Source organism: Aplysia californica, unplaced genomic scaffold (genome assembly GCF_000002075.1).
Source record: "Aplysia californica isolate F4 #8 unplaced genomic scaffold, AplCal3.0 scaffold00004, whole genome shotgun sequence".
NCBI classification, from domain to species: domain Eukaryota; kingdom Metazoa; phylum Mollusca; class Gastropoda; order Aplysiida; family Aplysiidae; genus Aplysia; species Aplysia californica.
Window position 1 is genome coordinate 1,912,096 of NW_004797274.1, and position 24,263 is coordinate 1,936,358.

A 24,263-nucleotide genomic window follows, 5' to 3' on the forward strand; every position below is an offset into this window, starting at 1 on the left:
CACACACACACACACACACACACACACACAACCCTTTAAAAAAAACAACAACCCCAAAACCCTTTTGAATTCACCCTAAAGCAGTCCTAAACCTGAAATCAGCCCCAGTTTGGATCTTAGAAGGGAATGGTTTCAGTTTGCTTTCTTCGTTTTGATCAGTCCTGTCCAGCCTAAGATAACCACCAGTGTTATACGGCCACATTTCTCCTTGACAAAGGATGGCCGTTTTTTTAACACATGTTCAACTGTACTTAACCTAGCATCTGCGTTTGTTGCCATTTTTTTGTCCAAAAGTTGACTCAAAAATGGCAAAAGTTTCCATTATTTTTCAAGCTTTCATCTCTCTGTGATAATGTCGTATATAGCAAAGTTTTGATAGAGGTAACTTAATCTAAAGCACCAGAATTTCTTGGGCTCTGTTTTAAGCATCCAGAATATCATTTGTATCCACACAGAGTGTAAAAACATGAAAAATACAAGTTTCACAACTGAATGAAATCAAAACTAGAATAGCACATAAACAACGAAAATTAACGAATAAGGGCGTGTGTCCACCTATCCAAAGATTGGCCGTTTTTTAAACCCTAAATGAGTGTAATTTTAAAAAAAGTACAGGATATTTTTATTTTAACATGTAAATATTATGGAACCACACATAAGGGCCAATATTCAGTTTTTGGTGGAGACACGCTCTAACATAATTATAACACATTTATATTTTTTTAAATGTAGGAACAACATCACCTTAAATGACATTGTGCTGTATATATTGAAAATAGAAAAACAGCACATCAGAACAATTAAAACACAACAAAGGAAAAAATAAAAGACAAACAGCAATGTAATGTACCTACATTCTTCGCAGGAAAATATTGATTATCTATACAGGGACACCTTAAAATTATCAAAATACATGTCTAATATTGTTACGAAGTAGCTTTTTTTGTTGAAATATGCAGAAATCGCAATTCGCGGACCAAAATATGCCAAAAATAGCAGCCGCGACAAACGCAGATGCTAGCTTAACTACTTTTATTATGTCCTTAATTGCCTAATTTGTGTGTCTATTATAAAGTTGTTAATAGAAATTGAGGTTTGAAAGGAAAGATGGGTTTGGAGTCTTTCTCGCTTTCTGTGCTCTCTCTGAAGTCTGTAGGATAGATAACTGAAGATGTGGTGTCACCTGTTTAGCCTTACTTCATGAATGCAATAATGAAAGTTACGAAAATGCTTTAAATTAAATCTCATGGTATTGTCCCGTGCCCATGGATGTAGGGATTTGAAGGTCCGTCCTCAACCACTGTTCGGGCCCCAAAAGTTGGACAGTTGGAACAAAAGAGACTCAGACTGCCTTGCTCTTGTGTTCTTTTTGCCTTCAAGGGGAAAGATGGACCTTATAAGGTTAAGTCCTCAAAGATCTATCTGTGCGCTCCTTTTCCTGAAGTAATCTATGTGTTCCTCTTAATTGCTCAGGGAAAGATCACATGTGCAAACGTCCTGAGTGATCTGTTTGCCATGGGTGTCACAGACTGCGACAACATGCTGATGTTGCTGAGCTGCAGCAACAAAATGACGGACAAGGAGCGCGATGTCATCATTCCCATCATCATGCGTGGATTCAAGGCATTTTTATCAGAGACTTTTTTCTTTTTTTTCTTTAGGAAAATTAGTTTCATTTTATTTTTCAGTTAAATGGTTGACATACATTCTATTGAATAGAGATTTAACATGACTGGGTAAATGTTGTTTCCATAGATTATCATAGCTGCTAACGAGTAAGTAAAAAATGTACTTATACGTTTTTGAAGGTCTAAGGTCTAAGTATAGACGTCTTTTTCCATGTCGCAAAGCACATAGTTTCTTTTTTTTAGTGTTGCTCCTCATGGACAAGCGAATGTTACTGAAAAGTAATGAACTTTCAAGATCAAAGTGGCAAATACTGAGACGGAGGCCCATTAATCTATTGCAGGGTTCTTTACCAGCGTTAACTTTTTAGCACAAGTTTATTGAATGCAAAAAAATATGTGTATCGCTTTTGGAGGAGTGGTTAATTGGCCAGTGCCTACTGTTTTGACCCGCAATATGGACATCTGGGGGGGGGGGGGGGGTTGTTTTGAGAAGTTGGCAGCTAGATCTACAGATTATCATGGATTGTGTGTTCCTTTTGGAATTTCCTTCTGGGAGTCGGTACAGATAAGAGGTTTTTCTTGTGGCCAGTAATCTAGAGATAATTGAGGTACAGTTATGCAACTAACTGCTATCTTGAGATTTTATTTTTAGTGTTCTGGAATTTGATGCTTTCGTCCATTATATACAGGAATGTCTGGAGCAGCACAAGTTCTACATTTTATGTAGCTCAAGTAAGAAAAATAATGGGCTTCAGCATGATTTCATTTTTTCACCTTTGAATGTCTTTTCTCTGTGTTCGTCACTCTGTGTGTGGACCAACTATTTATAGGATGCAGCAGAAGAAGCCGGAACTCAAGTAACTGGTGGCCAAACAGTGATTAATCCATGGATGACCATCGGCGGTGTGGCAACCTCAGTGTGTCAGTCTAATGAGTACATCATGTGAGTGTGCAGTTTTTCGGGGGGGGGGGGGTTACAAGCATAATACTATCATAAGCCACTTAACTTCTCCAACTCTGTCCCATTGTATTATTAAGGATGGGTATAAAATGTGACTTACAATATTTTCTCCTTATCTCTGGCAAGCCGTTCCCAGCATCTCACAGTCGGAACCGCTGTGTCAGTGAGCTGCTGGCAGCAGCTTAGGGACATTCCTTTATGACAACTGAGACATCAAATTACTTTTCTGCAAATACTAAAAACAGGACTCTTTAACCCGGAGTTCATTTATTAGACGAAGAACTGTCAAAATATGTTCTCTTGTTTTGATTTTATGACCCATTTATTTAGTGAGGTATGTCAATTTTTGATTTCGTACTAAGGGAGGGCCCCGGCATAGTGGTATACCCCCAGAGTTCAATATGTTCTAAAAATTACTGTATGTTTAGTCATTATTTCACTAAGTAAGCAATTAAATTGATTTTCTGAAGCAGTGACAGAAAATATAGCATAGTCTATATACAAACCAAAAATCAATAAGATATTATGTTCCGTTCATTCACAAAAGGGTTAGAAAAATTGCGCAAAACTTTAAACCACTGTAGCTCGAAACCCCATTTTTGTCAGTTATGATAGTACATGATTCAGGCGACGATGTATAGGAAAATACTCCTAAGAAGTGGACCACGTAACAACAGACTCTATTAGAAAATCTAAGACATCTCAGTAATTAATTGGAGTGTTGGAAAGAAATTTGGCTTCCCAATGTATTTTTGGGGAGGAGAATCATTTCTGCAGTCAGATTTACTCACCATTACGTAGGGGTTTTTTTTCTTTGTTATATTAAAATTTTGGTGTATATATTGCAAATTGACAAGGGTGAAAATCTGGGAGGTCCCGTGTGCAAGTTGCACCCTTTAAAGATCCCTTTGTGGTCTAAAATTGATAAGAGTAGGCTTCCGCCGCCATCCGGGCAAAATTCAAAATTTCCTACAAACTGAAAATGTTTAATGTGTCTGGTGCGCTCATTTGACCTTATGCAGTTGCTAGCGCCGTAAAACGCTTAACTTTTAAGTTATTGATGGTGAAGGACAGTCACCCCAACTGGGGTTGAACTGACCTGAACTCGCGCTGTGTTTTTTCTATAAAGATAGTAATTTGACAGTCTCATCGTAGTAACGGTCGAAAAAGCGCATGAACAAGAATCATATAATTTTGCTGTTTTTGATACTTCAGTTTGTTTTACTGGTTCTTGTGTCTCAGAATATGATGTGTCTGACAGTTAGGACCCTGGATATGTACCCGAACACGGCCCGAGTCGTAGTTTTAGGGCTAGATCTAGCACTAGTACTGGTGCTGTTGTTGGCGCAGTGAAATCACGCCGTGCCCTACATGTCTCATGTAATTCAGTGTATGGGTCTGAATCAACGCACAGCCCAGCTTTTATATTTTCACCACCAAACACTCTCACATGCATACAAATCAAGACAGAACATTTATTTTTATATTTGTTGTGAATTTCGTTCTACCTGTCACGTCTCTGGGAATTTTTCGGAAAGTCAAGTTCATGCCAATTTTTTTTTAAATCATACAAATTAAAGTATTAGACTAAGACAACTTTAGTTTTTTTGTATAAGATTAAGCCTGAATGTAACTAAGTGTCGGGAGGACAACATGGTTTGCAGCGTGACTTAACCATGGCAAGGGGGCTCTCGTGGCCTAGAGGTTAAGGTGTTGGCCTCTCACTCAAAAGGTCCCGGGTTCGAATCCGGGTAGCGACCGAAAAATTTTCTTCTCTGAATTTGTCTCCTTTCACCTCATTTCCTACTCTCTAGCAATGTTCTGTCGTCTGCTTTCGTCTCCACTTTCTGCCCTCACCCCGTCACCTCCTTTGCCCCTTCCTCTGGGCTCCTGATTCTTTCTGTAGCCTTTCTACTGCTACTCCTTCGCTTCTTCTTACTGCAGTCTTTCAGCCACACCCCTGATCTTCTGGTAGGAAAGATCTACACCTAGCCTTCTCGGACAAGGGCGAAAAATCTCGGAGGGCCCGTGTGCAAGTTGCGCACGTTAAAGATCCCTTGGTGGTCTAAAATCGATAAGAGTAGGCTTCGGCCGCCACCCGGGCAAAATTCAAAATTTCCTACCAACTGAAAATATTAGGTGTGTCCCGCGCGCTCATATGACCTATGCAGTTGCGAGCGCCGTAAAACACTCTACTATAAAAAAAAAAAAAAAACCATGGCAAAGCTTTCTTTGATGACTTTAGACCATGACCACCATAAAAAAATAATTCAATTCAAACATGCCGTTCAATTAAAACTTTCCCTTTCGAGACGCGAACACCCGAGGTGAGATAAGCTGACCTCGGAATACCCCCATTGCAATGTTACAGGGAAACAGAGAAAAACAACCAGATGTGCACGCCCGCCATTGCCCTATTTCTAGTGACCAATGAACGGGCTTGGAAAAATGCAGGGATTTGTAGGTCACATACATTTGTCAAGGGAGTGAGGGGAAAATGGCCGGTCTCCGTGCAAAGCCGCTTTGGACAGGGGGGGGGGGGGTAGTGGTACATTTATGATAAATTCTATACCACTACTTGACACAGAACGTTTAAATTTAAGGACTCTATAGAGGAAGATAGATCTATTACCTTCATCATCATCATCATCATCACCGACCTAACAATTCCCCTTTTTCTTGTTTCGTTTTGCTAGAAAACATAACATTTTGCACCATGTCAGTACATTTTTACGTAACCAAGGAATAAGGGCACCAAAATCAGGACACGGGACAAAAAAAAGATCTATTACCTTCTCAAAAATAAAAAGCATGCTCCTAATAGTTTAAGGAACACCCGATACGAATGTGTTTCCGAAACAGAAGTTACTTTATGTGTTCAAACTTTCAACGTCCGCATATCTTTAGTTTTGCCCTATTTTCTGATTGCTTGCCAAGTTTCATTCCCTTTGGTCCTGAAATAGAGCCGAATAAATTTGAGAAAGTTAGTCACTTTCGTTTCAACTTGTTCCAAAAATTCACTCACAAATGGGGACCAAAATTTCACAGCGCGCGGAAGGCCAATTGGCGTTGCTAGTAAATATAATCAGAATCAGCACTATTTTCAATGTCTTCTTCTTTACTGACAGCCATATCCATAATAATCCCATTCAACACCTCTCAACTGTGTAGGGTCACTTTGCCATTGTTCATTGTATTCAAACTAACTGACCTATGATTCAAATAAGCACTACCCCCGTGGCAGTGCCACTGACTGTAGTGTCTTTAGGCCATTCCCAAAGGGGCAACATTTCTCGTTCAAGTGCAGTAAAAAATGGGCTGATTCAAGTCATGCTCATAACTGTACCTGATCTACAACAGGGAACTGCTGCTTTTTCTTTCCTAATCCTTACTATTGTCACTTTCCTCTACTTCTTTTGTATGTTTGTCACTCTCTTGTGACCTGCTATTTCCGGGGTGCCTTGATAGTTAAAGCAGACCTTGTGCTGTTGAAGCTAGAGAGGTGGGCAGAGTGGGTCTGATTCCCTGTAAAGACTTCTCTGTTGACACCCACCCCTTGGCGCTCATATGACCTTTGCAGTTGCGAGTGCCGTAAAACCCTCTACTATAATAAAATTTAAAAAATAAGCACTAAAATGATCTTGACTTGAGTGTTAGATTTTCTTTAGTGCTCTCCCTCCTTTCTTTTTTCAAGGAAAGCCACTGCGAAAAAATGTATTGTTTGATTTTTTTTCCAAAGAAGGAATGCCCGTGGAGTCATGTGTGAATGAATTGTGAGCTCTATTTTTAATGTGTCCCGTGCGCTCATATATATATATATATATATATACCCCTTATGAGTTTCGAGCACGATTAAAAAAACCCACCAAACAAAAGCGAATTGTGAGCACTGGAAACCTATGCACAGTACAAATTGTGTCAATGGCTGTTGTCATTTTGACATGCTTCTCGTTAACTCACGTTTATACTGTAAAAGAGAAAAGTAAAATTTAAAATTCTTATGTTCTTTGTAACCACTTAGGACGTGATTTGTATTTGTTTTATTTCCCCAGGCCTGACAACGCTGTGGTGGGAGATGTCCTGGTACTGACCAAGCCCCTGGGTACCCAGGTGGCCGTGAATGCCTACCAGTGGCTGGACCAACCCGAGAGGTGGAATCGCATCAAGCTGGTTGTGTCGGAGGATGATGTGCGTAAAGCATACCAGCGAGCAATGTTCAGCATGGCAAGGCTTAACAGGACAGGTGAGAAGGGGAAATGAGATGAGGGGGGTTACTTTGTTTTAGGTCGCTCTGATGATGTCCTTTGTTTGTGATGAAATTTGACAGTTGTCATGCTGCCACTCAACTCAATTGTGGGTAGGTCCCTACTGAAGGAATTGAACTATTATGTTTAAAAGAAGTGGCCATGTTTTAAGGAGAAATGATTACTAAGCTGGGAAGTCACTTTGGCCTTTTAACTTAAAGAATCTAGATTTCAGAAATGTGCAAGAGGCACAACACATTTATTGTAATTTTTATACATTCGCAACTATTGGTTTGCTTTTCAATTTTTTGAATTAGGTCAAACCACCATTATTACAGGCTTCAAATATAATAATGTGTACCACTTCTGAGCTCTGGGCCAATGGCTGGATTACAATGCTGTTGCAAATATTTTTTTTGACAGCTGCAAGGCTGATGCACAAATACAATGCCCACGGAGCCACTGATGTCACTGGCTTTGGACTCCTTGGCCATGCAAACAACCTGGCCAAGGTGCAGAAAAACGAGGTCGGCTTCGTCATTCACAACTTACCCGTCATTGCCAAAATGGCCGCCATCAGCAAAGCATGCGGCAACCTGTTCGGTCTTTTGCAAGGGACATCAGCAGAAACTTCGGGTCAGTAAAACAACCATTTAAATTGTCAGCGTTTTTGAGGATCACAAGTTGATGTAGTCCTTCCAAGTGCTAGAGGCTGCCTGGCAGTGCACTGAAAATTTATTCAGCTATTGGTCATGTATAGCACAAGGGTTGGATTAGGTACCAGAAACTAAATTTTCAAAGTAGCTGTATGCCAAATTTATCAGTTCCATTTGAAAGGCCTATATCCACTGAGCATTTTGGTACCATTCTTTAACCTCTCAGTCAAATTTTAAGGGAGGGGCTTTGCTTTCGTCGGCGATTCTCCAGCTCCTACTAATCGGACATAAAAACAACTTACACCATTGTAACGAGGAAAAGCTGAACTTTTACAAGGTGTACGGCTTTTGGTGTTTTATAGCGAAAGAGCAAAGAAACAGCGATCGGAATTGCCCCGATTTCACTGATACCATGCGTCGGAAGGCCGCGAGTGCTCGCGATGCCGTGTTTACGCTATCTAGTTGGATGGGGACTTTGCCATCTTCTTAGCCACAAACCTTCATAGACTGGGCATTTCTGGACAAGGCCTCATTTGTAATCAGTTTTATCCTAGCTTTCATGAAATGGGCTTTTTGTCGTGCCCTGTAAATGGCATTTCCTTTATCCCTGCCTTTTTGTTCTTTTTTGTGGAGGTTTTTTTTTTTTTTTTTTTTTTTTTTTGCGACCGTCTTGCTTTCTTCTCAACTGGATTATCATCTTGATGATACTGAAGTGATTAGCCTCACGCAATACTCGTGATCAGGATGTCATTTTGAATTTCACGTCTTGCTTTTAATATATTTAATATATAATGCACCCTAATGGTCTGTATGGGAAGTCTACCCCCAAACCCTAAGCAAGGGGAAGGAACCCACCTCCCGTGAATACAAACATTAAAAAAAACTCATTTTAACAGTACTAAACTAGTTCAATCAGGGTGTCCGGCCCATCTCTCTCGCTCTCAGCCTTTCCTTCCCTATACTCATTATCAACTCTGTATGATGGCTCATCTTCACTATCATGTCTGCAAAAATATCTAAATCTGACCCTTTATTGACAAAATGGTCCTTCAATTCAAATGTTCCAACCTCATTGAGACGCTGTCGCCATTGTAACTGAGCGTTAGTAGTTTTTAGTTCGTTTCGGATGAGTTCGAAAAAGTTTAATTTTTAAGTAACTTATTCAAGAGAAGTTACTGCAACAATGCGGAATCGAAACTAAACTGGCTTATGTCGCCTACTTCTGACTGCCAAGCCCGAAACACGCCGGGGAATGTTTGAAAAATAGTAAAAATGCAACCGACAGGTTTCGGGTTTGGCAGGTAGCGGTCTACGCGGATCACTCAACAGGGTTCGGGCATGGCAGTGAGTGAGTTAAGGTCCATTCAAAAACATCTTCTGTATTTTACTGAAAAATGTTGATTTAAGACACAAAAAATGTACTTTTGCAGTTTCTAAGGATTCTTTAGCTTTGAAAGTCGACATAGTTTGGCGGCTTCCCCTAACAGGGCAGTGTTACTGACTGAAGTGTCTTTTGGCCATTCCCAAAGGGGGAATATTAACATGTACTTATGCGCAGTGGATTTGTGAATGGGCTGATTTATCAATGTCATGCTCGTACTGTGCCGGAACAAATGGGAGAACTGCTGCTTTTTCTTTCCTCTCTTTACTATTGTCATTTTTCCTCTTCTTTTTTTGTATGTTTGTCACTCTATTGTGAGCTGCTATTTCCGGGGTGCCTTTATAGTCGAAGCAGATTTTGTACTGTTAGGGCTAGAGAGGTGAGCAGAGTAAGCCTGATTCTCTATTGGGACTTCTCTGAATCTCTGTTGACATCCACCCCTTGGCGCTCATATGATCTTATGCAGTGGTGGGGGCTGCAAAACCTTACTAAAAATGTTTTAAAAGTTATTTTTAAAAACTTTGGCGGCCGTTTTCTCGCTAATTTTACCTCTGAAACCAGGCCACCCCCCCCTCCTTCAGTCGAGTTTTTTTCACCGAAAGCAAGACAAATGAACAAGCTTTAACATGATACCAATAACTCCACATGTCCAAAAATTGACAAGTGCCTGATTCCACCGCATCGTGACACATAATGCATTCTCCTATCTCTTTCCTGTTTCACTCTTAACTCATTCGCTACGCCGGCGCTGATTAAGTGACTTCACTACGGTAAGCTTTTTATTTTCAAATTTTATCCGCATAATCTTATCACCTCTTACAGGAACCATAAGTTGAAAAATATTTTTAAAAAATAAATACTGATGTATTCTACGAATCATACTTTAAATTTCGGTGTATAATATGTTATTTATTTGAATTTGTGACCCCAAAGACCTTTTAACTGCACACTAGTCATCATCTCATTTCGCCCTCCCGAAAAAAATTCGCCCACAGGCCAAAAATAAGACGTAGCGAATGAGTTAAAGCACTGAAGACTTGATCATTTGCATTACTTGAGGGTCGCTAGTGAAAAGTTAGACAACATAGCCCTCTGAATTCCCTTTGTATTTTCTATTTCAATAGGTCACAGGTTTGTAACCTGACAGGGACAGAAATTTTTTTTATTCTCTAAAAATGTTCTAGTTCTCCTTCGCCTCTTTTCCTGCTCTGTAATCATTTTCTGTCATCTGCTTTCACTTTCACCTTCCCTTTTTGTCAACCAATTAATAGTTTTCTTACAGAGACAAAAAAATTGGGGATTGTGTTTTCTTTCAGATTTAAACATTTTTGATTTTAGGGGATCTCCACGGTACTGTAACAGTAGGATTGTTTATGACATGAGCTTCATTGTGTCAAAAGCTAAAGGTGGTAGGTGCTATAGGAAAAAAAAAGTTTTTTCTGTGTGTGTGAACATATTTCTTTGGAGGGAGTTTCTGTGAGCTCAAAGAGTCTTCAGCGATGAAAAAAAAGACCCAAAAATGTTCATAACATAACCCCCTGTACTTTTTTTCCCAGGTGGTTTGTTGGTCGCCCTCCCAAGGGAACAAGCAGCCGCCTTCTGCAAGGACATTGAGAAACAGGAAGGCTATCAGTCCTGGATCATAGGCATTGTGGAGAAAGGCAATCGCACAGCCCGCATCATAGACAAGCCTCGTGTCATCGAAGTCCCAGCCAAAGACCGAGATGGGGAATTGTGGTAGACTAGCAGTGCAAGCCGAGCCATTCTTTTTATCTTTCTTTTTATAAAGCAACCAGTCATTACTTTGTATGAGCATCATCCATCCAAAAGTTTTAGCACTGTTGGCCAGTCCGTTCATTTTATGTATCCAGCATGTCATCCACTTGTGTGTTCACACTGCTTGCTTTATTCATCGTTGCTTTGTTAGGTGGAAAGGATATTATGGAGATGGAATCTATGAAAATATTTCTCTTTGGCTTCTGGGTTTTTAACATTTACAGGAAGGGGATTCTGTAACTGGTAGTACGAATAGCTCATGACACAGAGGCTGTGGCCCTGTTTTTAGATCTCAATTTTGTGTCATAAAAGTTCTGTTTCTACCAATAATAAGTAGCTTTTGTAATGCTCTTTTTCTTTCTGCAATGATGCAGTCTCATGCTGCTTTCTTGTAAAGCAATGATAGAGCCCATTTCATAAGCCACTTACTTTTCTGCTAATAAAAGAATGGTTCTTTTATCATAACCCATATTGTTTATCCCAGCTTTCAAGCTACAGTGTACTTCCCTCAAGTAAAAGAATCGTTCATTGATTTTTAAACAGAATTCAATAAAACTCCCAATCATGATACAAATTGATAGTGAGAAAAAAGTACCGCTTCATCATTCCTGACCAGAGCCACATGTGTGCCCTGAGCAAGTACACACGCGCTGCACTGGCAAGGAAGCGTTAGGTCAAAGCCCTTTATTTTGAGAGGTGGTCTAATTCTTTCTCTATGAAACTGAATAGGTTAAAGACCCCTGTCCTAGTGTGGTCGCTTATTGGTTTGATGTGTCTCCACTGAAAGCACTAGACCTTAATATTGTGGCTTTGTCTGACAGTTCATGCTTTCGATGTTTGTTTTGTCCTCCCCATCTCATCAGCACTTCATCACACTATCGGTTGGAATTCAATAAATTTAAAAAAACTTGAACTGATGTTGTGATTTTTTTCTTTTCCTTCATGTTTGTTTTTGTATTCCATTCAGTCAAAATGTGACTTTTAAATTGCCAGAATTTGGGTTCGCATTCAAAGTGTTTTTGTGGAAATATTTCAGTACGATACAAGTAGGCCTACATGTGCTGAGGTATCTGATAGAATGTAAAGACAGAAGTTCTATACTGTGACTAGGTCTTATGAGAATGTGTGGTTGTTTGGTGGGTGCTCTAGTGTGGTTTGCTTCTTCTTTCCTATCAAACGTCTATCGTCTTTATCTTCCCTCCTTTTTTGTGTTTGTTACTCTCTTGTAACACCTCTAATCTTCGGCATTTATACGACCTTATTATGTTGCTAGTGCCGTAAAACACTAAGACTTATGAGAATCCCAAGGGTTCATTTGCAGTGATCTCCACCTAATTATAGCCGTTTGCCTAGATTTTTATATTGTTAGACTTACTTGGTCTGTAATTGGGAAATTTTGCAAAGTCATATCAGAGGTGGGCTTATACATTTCATTTGTCCTGACCTTTTGGATTACTCACTGGTGCTGGTATTAACAGACATTTTACACGTCATCTATTTAAATCATTTTCACAGAGCATTTTAACACTTTGCCGTCACATCTCGCCGATCGGCAATGTTTACCGCCCAGTTTCTTTGGATTTCCCCCAAAATGTCTTTGCCTTTGATGGCAAGGGTTTTTACTCTATATGAGCTTTGTGAAGGCAAAGTGTTAAAGATGTTCCTCCTTCCCGTTTCACTCATTCTGTCCCACCAACTGGTGTGCTCCTTCCCATACAATACTACTGATTCAAGCATTTGGACAGCCCTCATTGACAGAGGTGTTACAATAAGTTACATGTAATTAGCTCTGTGACTTCATAACAATAATTTGTATAATGAGTTAATTTCCTCTTTGGAAAGTGGTGGCACAGAGTTCCCCACGTCATATGGATACGATAGTAAAACACAACGTACGGATAGGGTTAACCTTTTCAAATTGTGCCCCACCCTCCGTCCATAAGTATGTGTGTGCATTCCCTCAGTAAGCTCTGTTCTGGCCCTGAGAGTTCTCAGGAGACGAAAGTACATGTATTTGGGGGTAAATAGACATAAAAAAAGGTGCATTTACTATACTGGTCTCTGGTGTAATACAGTGGAACTCAGATTCAACGAGGTCGCCAGGCCTGACCTAAAATCTCGTTGAATCCGAGAGTTCGTCATAGCAAACATGAGGTTTTGTATAGATAATTACTCGCACTGAGCAAGTTATGTGTAAAGAGAAGTAACAAGTGGTGCCCATCTGACCCCGACGCAAGCTAGAGTAAACACATGCTCGTGCCAACAACGCATGTGTTAGTATGAAAAAGAAGGCCGCTGATTGGTCGCATGCAATCGGCTACGTGAATAATGGTTCACGATGTAGGTGCAATGGATGGTTTCTGGGAAAAGATCTAGTTCGTTGTGGGAGAAAAATGAGCGAAGCAACATCTGCAGGGGCTGTTCACCCTGGAAGTGACCTCGTTGAATTCGAGCTTGCTGATTTAAGAGTTAGTTGAATCCGGGTTATTTTTATTGATTTTAAAGAAGAAAAATAATGGGGACTCCATCTCCTTTCCTTGAATCTGATTTTCACTATATTGTCAACTCTGCTTGTGACTGAGTTGAACTTGCTTGAGTTGATCTTGGGTTAAGTTGATCTTATTCTCAGATCCCAGCACCTCTTTTTACAGTACTGGTCCCAATCGTTAAGTTGAATTACCGACGAGTTTATCTTTTTTTCCCCTCCCATGACTACATCAACTCATCCGTAGTCAACTGTAGTAATATTAATAAGGCGCTGTGCCGCTGCACTCAGAAATGGCGCTCATATGACCTTATGCAGTTGCGAGCGCCATAAAACCTTTAATAAAACTTTAAAAAACTAAAGCACTCAGAAAGTTTATTTTATTGAGTATCTCCATCTGTCTGCCTGAAGAATGTTGTATCCCTTGAAGTCCATGGCCGGCTCTGACAGACAAGCTTGAAGCAACCTGCCACCCAAATTATCTTAATTTTGTCAAGAGGGGGATACAGACGATACAGTGTAAAGCATCAACAATAACAATTCAAACAATTTTTTTTTTTACAAAATTTGTTCTGAGCAATTCATGTCTGTTACAACTGTTACTACTGTTAGGTACAAGAGGATGGACAAAAATATAGAGCCTAATGTAAAATGTTAGCCCAAACTACATGAGACCATGAAACTAAATCAACTAAAGTTAAACTTAACTTAAAGGCAATCTGTAATATTCCACATTAAGGTTCTATGTCGTCATTACTCATTTACTCCATTACTAAATAATACCCCAATTTCCTCTGTCGACATGTACAGTACTAGTACAATGTACCACTACCATGAGGCCTGTCACTATCATTGCTTGATGAAGTTGCATTTGCATTATTCAATCTTAATCTAGATTCTAACCATAATTACATGTATAAATAATTAATAGACAGCATTTGTAGAGTGCTAATCCACGCTGAACAGCGAGCTATTTTATGTTAGGCAGCTTGGTGAAATCAGACAGTCGTCACAATAATGGAAGTGAAGAAACTCATTTTTCCAGTTTGGTAATTTTTATGGAATTTTTGTTTTTTGGCTCAACACCTTCCATTCATGTCTATTTAAGAACACATTTCTGTGTGGATTTTACTGAAAAACATCAAATTAACGGTGTAAAAAAAGTGTAAATTTTCTGTTTCCACGGACACTCAAGCTTAGGAAATAACTAAACTTTGGCGACCATTTTCTCGCTAATATTACCTCTCAGACCAGGTGATCCTCACCTCCTTCAATCGTAAATATCTCAACTTGTATTCAAGATAAAAGGATATTTTTTTCATCGAAAGCTAGACAAACGAAAAAAAAGACGATACCAACAACTCCACATGCCCAAATATTTACAAGCACCTGATGCCACCGCGTCGTGACACATATTATGTGCTTTACAATCTATATATATTGTTACCCCCAGCAAAACTAATCATTCCAACAGCCTTCTGAAACAACCTCAACTTCCTGGGTAGAATTCATGAATGCAAGCTGCCATTTTATAAGTACATGTACGGTAGGTGCTAAATCACTAACAAAAAAATAGTAACATACTGACAAGATCTTCCGCTGTCTATCGCCTGGAAGTCATTCCCACCTCAGTGAAGTGAGTAAAATTAGTGTAAAGTGCCTTTCCCAAGGACACAATTTCGGGCCTGAGGCTAGAATCCCTGAACCTTACAATTCTAGTCCGGAAGCCTAACCACTAAACAACCAATGCCACAATTTCAGATTCAAGATCTGCACTTAATCTATGCACAAGACTCGCTGATCCAAACTTGCATGAATAAAAGGGAGCTGTAAAAATAAATCTGATTCATTGTAATCATTCATGTACATGTATCAACTTTATCATTCAAAATCAGGGCACGAACAAAAAACACACAAAAAAACCAACACTTCATCAAAATTAATTTTATTATCAGAACTATTAGTAAAAAATAGCCTCTCAAAACCTTGAACTTGATGGTTGTAAGATACTCATGTTCTCTCCTCGAGAGCACCATCATGTGACAAGACAGAGGCAAAGCTAGATCTACCGATACCATCAACTTAGGATGTTGAATATTGTTCTAAAAAAAGGCTAACTTGTTGTAGGTTAATGTTATAGTAGCCACAAAAGCAAAAGAGAATGATAAAAAGAAAGAAATAATCCTGCCTTTTTAATTTTACTCAAAAAATAAAATAGTCTGGACTCTTGGATATCCATGGCAGGTTAATTAAGGGTTGCGCTAATGACAGCCCACATACTTGAAGCAAACGCTTGAGAGAGTCGCCACACATTATGTGTGATATGATGCAAAAAGGTTGAAACTGTACTGTAGTAAGTATTTAAAAGTAGGCCTACAAGCAAAAACTACTGCCAGTCTAATGGAAACTAAAGCGCATACCAGTAACCTACACAGCTTTGCACTTACTTGTGATAATGAGACAAAAGCTTTACTTAACAAAAAAATGTTAATGCACTTAATATGTAATAATACATACCCGGCCGGTATGTATTTAAATAGATGTGGGTTCTTTAGCATCATATATTTTGATAAGTATCAGCAAAATATTCTAGTTTTACTCTAAGGCAAGAATACTGCAGTCAAAACACAGTGCCTCCTCTTGGAATTTGTTTTACATGTATTGGTGTATTAAGCAAACATATCAGGGTTTAAATTAATAATGCATTACAAAGTACAATATATTATAATGGTGAATGTGAACAATCATTTTGGCAAAAAACAGTCTCGAAAAAATCAACAACGGTCCACACAAAATAAACAATAAAACTACTCTCCTCTGGCATGCAAACTTGGTCCCTTTTTCATTTTAAAGAGTAGCTGAATTTTGTCTAACTAAACCTACACCGCAAAAAGTCTCCCCATCCCATCCTTCAAATGGGTGTGTTATCTCAGTTGGTATCATTTTGGACTTTGGAGCGGATGGCCTTTGTACAAATCCAAGACTGAGCTTTCTTGAACTCTGGTCGTTTTGTGATGTTTTCAAGGCTCTTGCCCCATTTGACTCGATACTATCTGAGACAGGTGTCAAGTTCTGAAGTCCCTCCTCTTAAACAACCTACGAGTGTTAAAAAGGGCGTTAAACCCACACACTTAATCTTACCATCCTTAAACGCTTTGTACAACCAAATGGACTTAGGTGTGAGACTTTTATGACCAATTTCCATTTCAGGAGAGTAATTTTGTGATGAGCTTATGATAAATTAAGATATATTTTTTAAAGAACTTCCACCAGCATGTGCTCAGTTTATCTTTTTAAACCATCGAAATAGTGTCACATGTTCTCCAGTTTTGACATTTCCCATATCACACAGAAAGTTGAGTTTGACACACATAAACAGCTAGTGTATCAGTACATGTATCTCATGTTGAAATCATTTACGACAACTACAACACTTTTGTGCTTACAGTACAGTAGTAGTATTCTGTTGAAGTTTTAAACATCAGCGTCATTCCACAATTGCCAAAATCAATTTCTGTCACTTTCCAGATAAAGTGATTATTCAAATAAAGACACCAAGGAGCATCTTACAATATTTTTCTGTTCTGTTTTATTATTTAATTTCTTTCCTAGTTTAACTGCAAAATAACAAGCTACTATGTCATGGTACTGATTTGGGCACTATTCTTTTCTTCTATTCTATTTTCTCAAAACTTGTAAAAATTACTTAAGCCCTTGTAGAATAACACTGATGATATTATTTTTATGCTAAAATCAAAAGTTCTGAAAGAGACAGCTTATAACTCAACATGTGTATGTGATTATAAGTTAAATGAGTATTTTGAAAGTAGGATTTAATTGTGGGATGACACACGCTTATTTTCATCAGTTTTTTCCGCTCAAGTGGGAACTAAGCATAAAAAAAAAAATTACTCATGCTGGTACAGTCCACGTCGGCTTTAAGCACCCCGGCACAAAGCACGTTTCGGACTCAGGCACGCTAAACGGCTCTTACCGAATTTTTGCAATATAAATTACACGCCTTTAAGCACGGTAACTTCGGCTTCAGGCACGCTTTATTTACAAGACACTCAATACTTTTATGAAGACCCATCGAAGTTTGAACACAGTCTACACCTCAGCAGTGAGTGTGTTAAGAGAAACAAAAACAGCGTAAGTGATGGACACACACACACATGCGCTGAGAGGAAGGCAGAGAGATGCACACAGCCGCACGCGTGGTCATAGGATCTCTAGCCTAGGGCAATGCTACACACAGACAAAAAAAATACAAAGAGAGTCGGGGAGATGAGAAAAGGAGGCAGACTGCGATTTCACCTTATTGCCCCTCACTATCCGATAATCCTGATTTGGTATCACGCACGAGGTGGGATCAAAGACCGTATTTGGGGGGTGAACGCGGTGGTATGAATGTGGTACAGCGTGCAGTGGTAAGCACAGGCAGTGTGTAGGCCATGTGTGCTGTATCGTGACTGGCCGTCTCATTTAAGTTTTCATTTCCCATTCGACCACAAAACAAAACAAACAAAGAAACAAATGAAAACTATCATGGCGGGTAAAAATAACAGTGCACACTTTTGCAGGACCACTATATTAGGCCTAGATCTACTTACAAAGGGAAATAGCACAGGAAATTTTCAACATGAAAATCTCTGGATTATATCTACTTTGGCATTAAGCACGCTTCAGCTTTCTCCCGATGACTGTGCTTAAAGCCGGCGTGGACTGGACATGATGTAATAAAAATACATTGCTTGGAGAGAAAGACAAAATCACTGATAAAACCAAATGTGCGGCATCGTGGTGAAATCAGGCACTCGTCAAAATAATGAAATAGAAAAAAAAAATTTCACCTTTTTGGCAATTTTTATCTTTTTTGTTGTTGTTGTTTTGGGCTGAACACCAATTTTATCTCAACATCTATACAACATTTATAGGAATGTTTTTCATCAAAAGCAAGGCAAATGAAGGGGCTTCAAGATTATTATCAATTACTCCATGTGCCCAAAAACTGACGAGCGTCCGATTCCATCATGTCATGACACCAACAGCCTTGCACCTTTCACAATGAGTTCCACATTTTCACACCACTGCAATTTCTATGTTACGAAATATCTTACAATTTAGTGTTAACAGTTCCAGTACTAGTCCTACCGATGTTCTGCTGGATTCAGTTGTGGTGTCTGCACGGAAACTCAGTGATGTTATTAAAATAAATTAACAAGTCACACCTGCCATACTACACTCATAAACACACAGGTTCTCCCCTTGATCTCTTTTGCTCTACTTTCTTCCATTTAGGAGCAGAACATCTTTGAAGAGGGTTATGCAGCATCTGACAGCTCTATGTTCTTGAAGACAATGGGATAATCCAATTTATCAAACTTTTTCATACCACAAATTATCAGTTCATAGCAAAAAGTGTAAAGGAGAGCACTGATGTATCGACATTTGGAGCAGGTAGGGTTAACGTGCCCCCTCTGTTGATAGATGACAACCTCTATGCCCTACAGTATGCTGCAGCCACAGCAACACTGGGCTGGGTAGTCCGGAGCGTGAACTTTGTGCTCGAAACCATACACAAAGAAAGAGTCTTGATCGTCTTTGTATTTGTAGAATACTTGGGTGACTGGAACGATTCTCACTCGATGACGCTGTATAGAGGAGAAAGAGAGCAAGTGTCACAGGTTGTGCTGCTGTTGTCTTAAGGTATTTTTACTTGTACAAAATTTGTCAGCTGACTCAAGTCTCAGCACTTCCTCAATTCAACCTGGTTTGACATATTGGGGAACATGCACTCATCGCATGTTCTACATTATTTATGGCTCATATTCATAAACATTAGCACATAGTAACCCTGTCATTCCCCCCCCCCCCCCCCCCCACCTCCTCATCCAGTAAGTTATGCAGTATAGCAAACAGAACCACTACACACAGCAAGGGATGCGAGCCTTCTAATGCAGGTAAAACACATCATTGCTCTTGTAAGTGTATGTTTCTTTGGAGTTTCTTCGGTTCAGCTAGGTTTTCAGTTCAGAGAGATTGCTCAAACTGCAGAAAAAAAATTGCCGATTTTATTTTCTTTCGGTTTACTGCTGTTTTCGGATTAACTGCGTTCGGTTTAAGTTTGAGCGGATTCAACTGTATTTACTTGTATCATCTCTGACTTCCTTCTTTTTATAACTGTCCTTACTCTTATTTCTGAACTACAGCTTTAAAATGCCCATTTTATTCTTACAAATGTTTTAAACTATTATAAACCCCAATTAACTTCAGAAAGTCAATTATTGTCTTATGGTTCAAATCTCTGGCTAAGCAAAACCGATATACCTGCATCAGCATTCTTTCGCTTGGGAATTTTGAGCTGTGCTGGTGGACAAGATTGTTAGAAGCTGAGTTGATCTCTTGCTCTGGGAAGTGGTTGATAGGCCAGACCTGAGCAAGGAACATATACAGTACATGTATACTTCATGTGAGGCTACATGCAATGTGGGAACATGGTTTGTAGTTTAAAAAAATTTCCGTGTGAGACAGGAAAGATGTGAAAAGGAGATGTCTTGCATTTTTATCAAAATACAACTATTCTGTAAAATGATGAATGACTTTTTACTAGTGACATCACAAATCAAACATTCTTTTTATCAGAAAATACAAAACTGCACCCAGGAAGGAAGGCTACATGCTGCCTGATATCCCAGAGATTTGTTTGGCATGGGCTATGGAAGGAAGTCTCCAAGTGGGCCAAGGAATGTATGGACTGCCAAGTTTCCAAAGTGCAAAAGTATACTAAGGCACCCATCGAGAAGATTTCAGAGCCTGAAAAGAGGTTCAGTCACTTTCATGTCGATCTTGTAGGTCCTTTACCCCCATCGCAGAGGTTCACTCACCTCTTCACAATCATTGACAGAACGACACAATGGCCAGAGGCTATCTCTCTCAAGGACACCTCAACAACAGAAAGTGGCTGTGCGCTAATCAATCACTGGATCGCCCGTTTTGGCTTCCCCATCGACATCACGTCCGACAGAGGCCCTCAGGTTACTTCTGCCTTGTGGAGAGAGATGGCCGAGCGCCTACCATCATACAACAGCCTATCACCCTCAATCCAATGGACAGATTGAGTGATTCCACCAGTCCCTTAAGAGTGCTCTCAAAGCAAGACTCCAAAGCCCGAACTCGCTCGATGAACTGGGATAGGTACTGCTCGGTTTGAGGACTGCCCCAAAAGAAGACCTGGGAACTTCTGTCATGGAGCTAGTGTATGGAGAACCACTCAGAGTACCGGGTGAATTTTTTACCAGTGACACTTCACCATTCGACCAGTCACGCAGCCTCGCCAACTTACGATCCCAAATGCAGTCACAACTAGCCAATGTGACATCACTGCACTGTGCACCTACCTCCAACATCCACTCGTCACTAGACACAGCCAAATTCGTGTTAATCCGCTGCGACACTCACCAAAAACCCTTACAGCGCCCGTATACTGGTCTGTACAAGGTTTTAGAAAAGCATGACAAAACCTTTCTTGTCGATCAAAGTGGTCACGCAGAACACATCTCTGTCGACCGACTCAAACCAGCTTTTGTGGATCTGTCGCAACCAGTAGTTGCTTAGGCATCAAGATGTGGGTGACTTCCGTCTTCATCACTTGTGAATCCAAGCGCAAATACTAACAATTCAACCTAGCCTAGCCAAGCTATACAATCCGCTCCTGTTACTCTACAGGAACCACAACAAGCAGGCTGGCAGGTCTCTCGTTCAAGACGTATCGTGAGACCACCTCCCCGGTTCTAGAACCTCCTGTCATGTCAGCGCTGGTGGGGGGCCATGTAGTGACTCTCCGAACACTCAATTAACTCACAACACAGCAGCTGACATGACCATGACTTCACACGGACCTGCGAAGTGCTCACATGAAAAACACCACCTGACCCTATTGTCCTACACAGTCAGTCGAGTAGAAAACTCCTGTGAGTAAAGACCTACCTACACTGGCATTAATTCTTCTGTATGGAGTTTTAGCCAAAAGAGCTGCGTAGATTTGTAGTATTACTTTACTGCTAGGCTTGAAACCGATCAATAAACACAGATCTAGGTTTGCAGGTGGCCGCATGCTCTCGTAAAAGGCAAACATCGAAATGACTTTTTAAAATAAAATATATTCACTTTTTGACTTAGATAAATTTACAAGTTCTTAGAAATTATGAGTTAGATGGAAGAAATGTGGAATAAGAAAAGTGAGAAAAGTGGCAATCGACAACCCGGTGTCCAAAATATGTCATGAATACGCTAGATCTAGATCTAGACCACACGTCCATTAACACTGAAACATTACGCTGCTGTCCTGGGAAATGAGCCCAGCTGAAAATTAGTGCTGACAGAAGGACCACATATACCCCCTAGCAACGAAAGGGTTAATATATTTATAACAAAGAATGTAACATGTAAAAAAACAAGATTATTGTAACATGTGAAATAATGAATATATGCCCACACATACTTTCTAAAAGTTCATTAATGTAAGAAAAAGTGTAACGTAAAGTAATGAAATTATTCTGTGTAAAGTCATTGAGACACTTCTCACCCGAGGCTGGGTCTCCTCGAAGGCCATCTGCCCGGAGACGCCCCTGATGAGTTCATCGGGCAGCGCTGTCCTCTCCACTATGTGATCTTCTACGTGATTTGTCCTGGAATAATTACATTATCATAAAAGTACAGAGATATATCAGCTGACACCTTCCGTACTCTACAATAAAAAAAACATAGCAGTATCATAATATATATAACATATGTGTGTATTCAGGCCAAAATAAGAAAATAATGAGGCTTATATACTCTCCTTCCTCTCTTTTCCCACCTTAGCTACTTGTGTATCAAACTATGACACACAGTCATTTTGTGCGACTAATCAGAGGTCTTATTTCATCGACACCATAACATCCACTCCACAAAGAAGAACAGGGCATTCCATTGGCTCAATTGGTATCATGCTGGACTATGAAACGGATGACCCTGGTTCGAATCCAAGACTGGGTGTTCTAAAACTCGAGTCATCTTGTGCAGTTTTCAAGCCTCTCAACCCGTTTTGCTTTTTCCAGTCGGAGACAGACATTAAATTCAAAGGTCCCGGTTCATGAATAACCTAAAAGTGTTGGTGCAAATGTTAAACCCATACCCTTATATATTATTTTACAGAGGGATAAAAACATCTGAACACATGAAGGATTTTAGTCAGTTCTCCTGGGGGGGGTCAGTATTGGTATGAAAATGCCAGTGGTTTATGAGTACGAGTAATTTGAGATGCTTATATGCAATGTGTGTAGAGGTAGGGGGACAGGAAAGTGGGGGGACATAGCATTTTGAGCTTATTGGAGAATCAGCAGAAATGCTTCTGTCCTCAACTATGACTGCAGCGTGTAAATAGAGTTGGACAATGCTCACATCACTGACAAGCATTTGCTGTACTCTGCGTTCTCCAATTCTAAGGTTGGAATAAAGAAAAAACCTTTCTTTATTTGTGAGGTATTTGAATTTACTACATATATTGGAGTCCATTAAAAGTGAACACCATTAATTTGAAAGCAGTGGTTTACCATAAGAAAACATATAGCAGATTTTTAAATTTGCTATCAGTTACACCGAAGAAAATCCAGCAGTCGTGCAGATTTCAGTTCACGTGGACTCCACTGTATTTTCAAGACCTCTGCACACTCTGTTATATAAAGCAGGGTTGGGGCAGACTCTTACCACTTTATGGTGAGCAAGATAAACCAACGCAGATTGGCTCTTCCCTTACACTCACTGCACGTTATCTGACCCGATCCACTACAGGTGTAGCAACTGAAAGGATATAATAACGTATATTATATCATATTGCACATACAAATGACATGGATACAGTACAGCATTCTCGAATGAACCACAAAAAATTATTATTATAAATAAATACAGTCAAGCACAGAGTGAAATCGATGGGGCGTAGAAATCTTTTCGTTATATACAAATTTCTCTATGTTTGCGTTTTAGAATATAAGAATATAATACATGTATTAGAAAAAATTCAGGACCTGAAAATATGTTCACTGTGTCCATAATTCGCTATGTGCAAGACAGAGTGTACATTCTATTTAACCTACCAAAAGTGATAGAAATTTGAATAGATAGAGCTGAACTAACAAAACCCTGTACGTTGATTTTACCTCAGATAAACTACAAAAAAGTGAAGTTATTTTTTTGTGCTACACAAACTTTATAAAGAGCTACAGGGTCACTTCTGAGATCATTAACATTCACTTGAAAGGTTCAAAGGTGTGGAAAACTTTCATATGAAAAAAACTTAGAAAAGTATCAACATTTTTCATAAGTGTGAAAGTACTGAAAGCACAAGATTTCTTTCTGATGTTAATATTAAAAGCAGTCCAAGAAGTATAATGTTGGCAATCTGTTCATATGTTCTAAGTATTCTAAGCCCAGGGAGAATAATTTTTAGGCAAAAGGAAAATTTGTTTCTTGTTTTTTAAAAGGAAGGTAGAGCTATAGACCTATAGACCTATACTTTTAGTTGAATACATTATCTTGTGATGACATGTTTTTGCAATTGTGGCCCAGTATAACTAAAATTGTCATCATTGTACAGATTATGAACTTTTTGCTTTAAGAAGTTAGAATCTTATCTTTGTTTTGTTTTTTTCTTTTTCTTCTTTCTTCTTTTTAACCCTTGCGCCAATCTGAACACACACAAGTGCTCTCACATTTACTTGCATGCCCGCATACTCACTTACACACAATCAAATCTATTAATTTGTTGGTATTAAAATTGCAAATACATCTCCAAATCAAAGCTCCAAGCTGTCAAAAAAGGCATGGACATCAGACAGATTGTGACGGAATGATTTTTTTTTTCAATTCCTGTAAATTTCTGTATTTTGTAATTGTGATGGGCATTGGGTTGATAGATTTGAGACAATACAGTCAATGCCAGTGCATTAAACAAATAAAAAAGACAGGCTTCTAAGCCATTTAAGAAAGCATGTCAAATTGTTGCCCCTCTCCTATAGAAAAGGAAGGCTTTTACTCAGTTTAGTCAAATTAATAGACATTTTTAGTATGCTTAACATCACTTCCTGGAG

General features: G+C 39.4%; 2 protein-coding genes across 2 annotated transcripts in view; one reads left to right on the forward strand and one right to left on the reverse strand.

Annotated features, from left to right (window-relative positions):
* Nucleotides 1-11,559, forward strand: part of LOC101848479 (inactive selenide, water dikinase-like protein) — a 19,661-nt gene extending 8,102 nt beyond the window's left edge. The window contains exons 4-8 of the mRNA XM_005089224.3: nt 1,474-1,623; nt 2,459-2,571; nt 6,642-6,832; nt 7,257-7,469; nt 10,427-11,559. Coding sequence (XP_005089281.1) covers nt 1,474-1,623; nt 2,459-2,571; nt 6,642-6,832; nt 7,257-7,469; nt 10,427-10,611 — 852 coding nt within the window. The 3' untranslated portion in view covers nt 10,612-11,559. The remainder of the gene's footprint in view (nt 1-1,473; nt 1,624-2,458; nt 2,572-6,641; nt 6,833-7,256; nt 7,470-10,426) is intronic.
* Nucleotides 11,560-17,985: 6,426 nt separating this feature from the next.
* Nucleotides 17,986-24,263, reverse strand: part of LOC101849172 (protein SSUH2 homolog) — a 33,293-nt gene continuing 27,015 nt past the window's right edge. The window contains exons 9-12 of the mRNA XM_005089228.3: nt 22,882-22,974; nt 21,719-21,821; nt 19,462-19,566; nt 17,986-18,785 (exon numbers count right to left, since the gene is read on the reverse strand). Of these exons, the coding sequence (XP_005089285.1) occupies nt 18,639-18,785; nt 19,462-19,566; nt 21,719-21,821; nt 22,882-22,974 (448 nt within the window). The 3' untranslated portion in view covers nt 17,986-18,638. The remainder of the gene's footprint in view (nt 18,786-19,461; nt 19,567-21,718; nt 21,822-22,881; nt 22,975-24,263) is intronic.